Here is a 1,213-nt window from a genome sequence, read left to right on the forward strand (position 1 = left end):
AGATTTCAAAGCAAGCCATAGGGGACGATGCGAGGTCACGGCTCTCGGGCGCCGGGCTGCCTAATTCCCAATTAAGCAAGCGCAGGGAGGGACTGGCATAATGGTTTTGATAGATGTTAAGATTTGTCCGCAGCAGAGGAATTTATTCAAGGTGGGAGCTCTTAATTGCGGTAACGAAGGCGAGTGGTCAGGGTGAGCAGGACCCTGAGTGACCGCATCAGCCTTCGGCCCCATCCTCGGCGCCGTTTTGCCAGGGGGTCCTTTGCCTGCTGGTGACATGGTCCAGGGCATCACCTTCAAGCCCCGCATGCAGCCCCAGGGCAGAAGCAACAGGGAAATTTGGGTTTTCGGGCCTTTGCCGATGAGGTTTGGAGTTTTCAGGCTCCCTCGGTGCCGGGAGGTGAACGCAGGAGGGGATGGGCTCAGTGTCACTGCCATCCCAGAGCAGGACAAGCCCGGTGTTGTTTCCCCAAAAGGCCAAGCGGAGATGGGTGGAAAGGACCAACGCCACATTTCCCACCCCAGGGGCTCCTGGAGAAGGATACGGGTTTGCTTTCCCCCCCCTCAAAAGGGATGCGAAGCCAAGGGAAGCACAACATCCCTCTCACCCCACTCCTGGTGGATGCATCCCACGGGGCTATGGCGATACGTCCTTCATCCCTGCCCAAGCCATGCCAGAGGGGTCCCCAACGGGCCACGGGGTGACAAGACACAGCTCAGCAGCCCTGAGAGGTTGGCAGAGAAGGGACCTGAGCCCCAAACAGCATCCGCAGCCTCCACACGTTCCCCCCGCTGCGGTGGGAGTCATCACCAAGGAGAAAACCAACACCTTGGCCTTGACCTCACGTCCTCGACCTCCGGCTATTAGCAGAGCCCTTCGGTGTGGAAAGCAATGCCTTGTGGTTTTTAAGGGAAACGGGTGACGCTGGTGCCAGCATGTGTAACTAGGAGCTGGCCCTATATATACACGACTGCTCGCCGGGTTGAGAAGCCAAAAAGCTTCCCCACCCTGCAGCCATGCCCTGCAAGGTGCTCGCCGTCTGCCTCCTGGGGCTTCTGGCTCTCTCCTCCGCTTGCTACATCCAGAACTGCCCCATCGGGGGCAAACGCGCCGTCCTGGACATGGACGTCAGGAAGGTATGTCCCAGGGGGCTGGGAGACCTCCTAACCCTCTCCTTCTCCCAACCCTCCCCGGGGCTGCTGTGGGGAAGAT

General features: G+C 59.4%; 1 protein-coding gene across 1 annotated transcript in view; it reads left to right on the plus strand.

Moving 5' to 3' along the window:
• Window positions 1-1,017: 1,017 nt before the first annotated feature.
• The window catches only part of LOC104624096 (neurophysin 1-like), a 1,043-nt gene continuing 847 nt past the window's right edge, over window positions 1,018-1,213 (plus strand). Inside the window, exon 1 of the mRNA XM_010291365.1 lies at window positions 1,018-1,137. Within this exon, the coding sequence (XP_010289667.1) occupies window positions 1,018-1,137 (120 nt within the window). The remainder of the gene's footprint in view (window positions 1,138-1,213) is intronic.

This window comes from Phaethon lepturus, unplaced genomic scaffold (genome assembly GCF_000687285.1).
Source record: "Phaethon lepturus isolate BGI_N335 unplaced genomic scaffold, ASM68728v1 scaffold24797, whole genome shotgun sequence".
Classification (NCBI taxonomy): domain Eukaryota; kingdom Metazoa; phylum Chordata; class Aves; order Phaethontiformes; family Phaethontidae; genus Phaethon; species Phaethon lepturus.